General features: G+C 34.2%; 1 protein-coding gene across 1 annotated transcript in view; it reads left to right on the top strand.

The window, feature by feature from the left end:
• The window catches only part of LOC119574223 (protein AATF-like), a gene marked incomplete in the record, with an annotated part of 7835 nt that extends 5945 nt beyond the window's left edge, over positions 1-1890 (top strand). The window contains 2 exon segments of the mRNA XM_037921377.1: positions 1257-1463; positions 1656-1890. Of these exon segments, the coding sequence (XP_037777305.1) occupies positions 1257-1463; positions 1656-1808 (360 nt within the window).
• Between the last annotated feature and the right edge of the window lie 1031 nt (positions 1891-2921).

Genomic DNA, 2921 nt, shown 5'->3' with positions numbered 1-2921 from the left:
TAATGATGATATCTTGAAACTCACTGAATAATTCATAATAATATATGTTTAGTAAAGTAGGCATTTGTTCATATAAGTATTTTTGAGCCTAAAAAAAGTGATAATTTTACAATGATTTTATTTTATTTTATTTTATTATTTTTTTTTTTAAGACTGTATAATCGTACAAAGAAACAATCTACTGAGATTAATATTACTTATTAGAGGTGTTATTTATATACACTTAGATTAAGAGAAATACCATCTTATACAAAATAATTATATGGATAAATTATACAATATCAATTACTTTCTTAGTTCATTTGCTTAACCCATTGGATCCAGATGGGCTTGAGTGGACACACTGACAAGTGTGCTTCTTGTTGGCCAGGCCCAGATGCACTCATATGACAAGACCCCATGCATCCCCATTGCAATGTTATTCTCTTTTTTCTGCTTAAGTATTTTTGCAATTTTCCAATATATATATGTGTCATTTGATTTGCGTTATTCAGATCATAATAGACTGTTATCTTTGCACAGACTCCATATCATCTCTCTAGGTAGTCCATAGCAAAAAGGATAACAATAAGTAGTATTTTGTTATTTGTGATTTTTTTCTTCTTTTGAATATTCAATTTTCTGTAGTACAATCTGCACCACCAGTCATGAGTAGGATCCTTAGTGGGGAAATAGCATCCTTCCTAGAGCCAGCACTCTTCCAGCCATGGCTTATGGACAACACATTCCACACTCATTTATTGATGGAAATAATGCAAAAGACCCCTCCTAGATGCCAAATGAGTCTAATCATTCTCCAAGAGCTTTGTACACTCGTGGCAAATCATTCCCATAACCCTGGCCTTCAGCTGAAACTCTCACGATGGCAAGTTTGCGTCACCCAGGCCCACAGCCAAATTTTTCTACAGTGGCATGTTCACGTCACTCAGTCCTTAAGCCAATTTTTTTTCATGACATGATGTCACAGCATCCAGATCATAGGGGTTAATAGTGTCACTCAAATGACATGTTTACTATTGCTAGAATTAAATTTAATATTAATTTTGAGGTACAATTTCAGACAGATTGAACATTTTCCTGTAGAGTTCAAGGTGTATTTATTGAAATTAATGTGTAAAATGCAAAACAGGTGAATGCACATACTCGGTTGAAGATAATATAGGTGTCAAGGTGGGAGAATATTGTGTATCCTTCATTAACTTGTCTTTCCCCCCATATGTTAAACTAAACATAAAGGACATTTCTTATCTACTTAGGTGGGACAGGAAGAATATGACCCAGAGATATTTGACGATAGTGACTTTTATACAAGGTCACTGGAAGAGGTACTGAAAGCCAAGGTGGCACTATCAGAAGACATGACAGATGTGTCAAGGAAATGGATTGAAATCCAAAACCTACGTAAGAAAGCTAAGAAGAAAGTTGATACCAAAGCCAGCAAGGGACGGAAAATTAGGTTCGATGTAAGTAATCCAAACACAACATTAAATGATTTTGTAAAATGTTTCATCATATTTTGACATGTTCAAGAGGTTCATGTAATTTGAGTTTTGCGTAAGGAAATCAACAGTATCTTTATAATTTGTGAAAATCATTTTCTTTTCTGTGTATGTTTGTCTAGTCCTTTCTCATGGTCTTAATTCCTTTCCTTGCAGGTTATGAGTAAACTTCAGCAGTATTTAGCGCCTTGCTACCCTCCACAAATGGATGATGGTGCCGTTAATATTCTTTTTGCTTCTCTGTTTGGCAATGCTGTCAAGAATGTGCCAAATAGTAAAACTGAGCCTACTACCGAAGAACAGAAGTGACAGGAAAGAGGAATGCAATAATATGTATTTTATATATATATATATACATATATAAAGGTTGAATAAATAGGTTTCTTTATAACAGTTGTTTCTCTTCAAATTATTTAAAGATTTCAGTAATGGATAGAAGATCTCTGGCAAATGTGCACTTTGCACTGAGAAATATATCTGAGACTGAGAACTACATGAAGAAATAGAAACATAGGCTCCTTTTGTAAAGTGTTAGCACATCAAGAGCTATTTAGAAAAAAAAATCATGTGAATTCACTCTTCAGATTTTCAGTACTGTATGCTATCAGGAGTAGAAACAATGGCAATAGCTAAATGAAGACTTTTAACCTGTCAATATTTCATCCCTGCCTAGAGCTGAAATATATTGCCGAAACAAAAACTATAATATAATTACTGGTAAACTCATTACTTAGAATCTTAAAAAAAAAAAGATTATATATCATGATAAAAACAAACTTAATTATTAAACACAAAATATATTGCATAGAACAATAATGTCTCATTAATTGTTTTTAGATAATTCAGATAAACGTTTATTTGACAACGAACATAAACATCAACCCACTTCAACACGGCAAAAGCATGGAGCTCTCTCTTCGGAAGTTATTTACGCCTTGTTGGATAAAGTGAAAGTCAAAGAGCCGTTGTGGAACACCATTCATAAGGATTATAAAAGCAGGAATGTGAAAAGAACATTAATGGATGAAATAAGCAATACCCGAATGAATACCCGAGCTACATACATCAACTCTCCACAAATTTGCATATTTTACTTTTCCTGATCCTGTTATTTTTACCTCACATTCATTATCTAAAATATAGGTAGATCTTAAATATAGGTAAAATCTTAGTAATGGTATACAGCAGTAAGCCATAGCATATTAGTTTCCAAAGGGACACAGAAAATAGTGTGACCAATCCCTCTCTAGCGATGTCACAATACCTGTGCTGGACCCACCCATCAGCGAGGAACCTCCAACCCTAACAGAGGTTAGGATGGTAATTTCCAAGCTGCAGGCATATGTGATATCCCTGCTGAACTGCTAAGGGCTGGGACAGAATAGACTAGTGTGACCTTTGCTTTAGTCACTAATAAGTCAA

The sequence above is a fragment of the Penaeus monodon genome, chromosome 1 (genome assembly GCF_015228065.2).
Source record: "Penaeus monodon isolate SGIC_2016 chromosome 1, NSTDA_Pmon_1, whole genome shotgun sequence".
Taxonomy (NCBI): domain Eukaryota; kingdom Metazoa; phylum Arthropoda; class Malacostraca; order Decapoda; family Penaeidae; genus Penaeus; species Penaeus monodon.
This window is presented reverse-complemented; position numbering and strand designations above follow the sequence as displayed.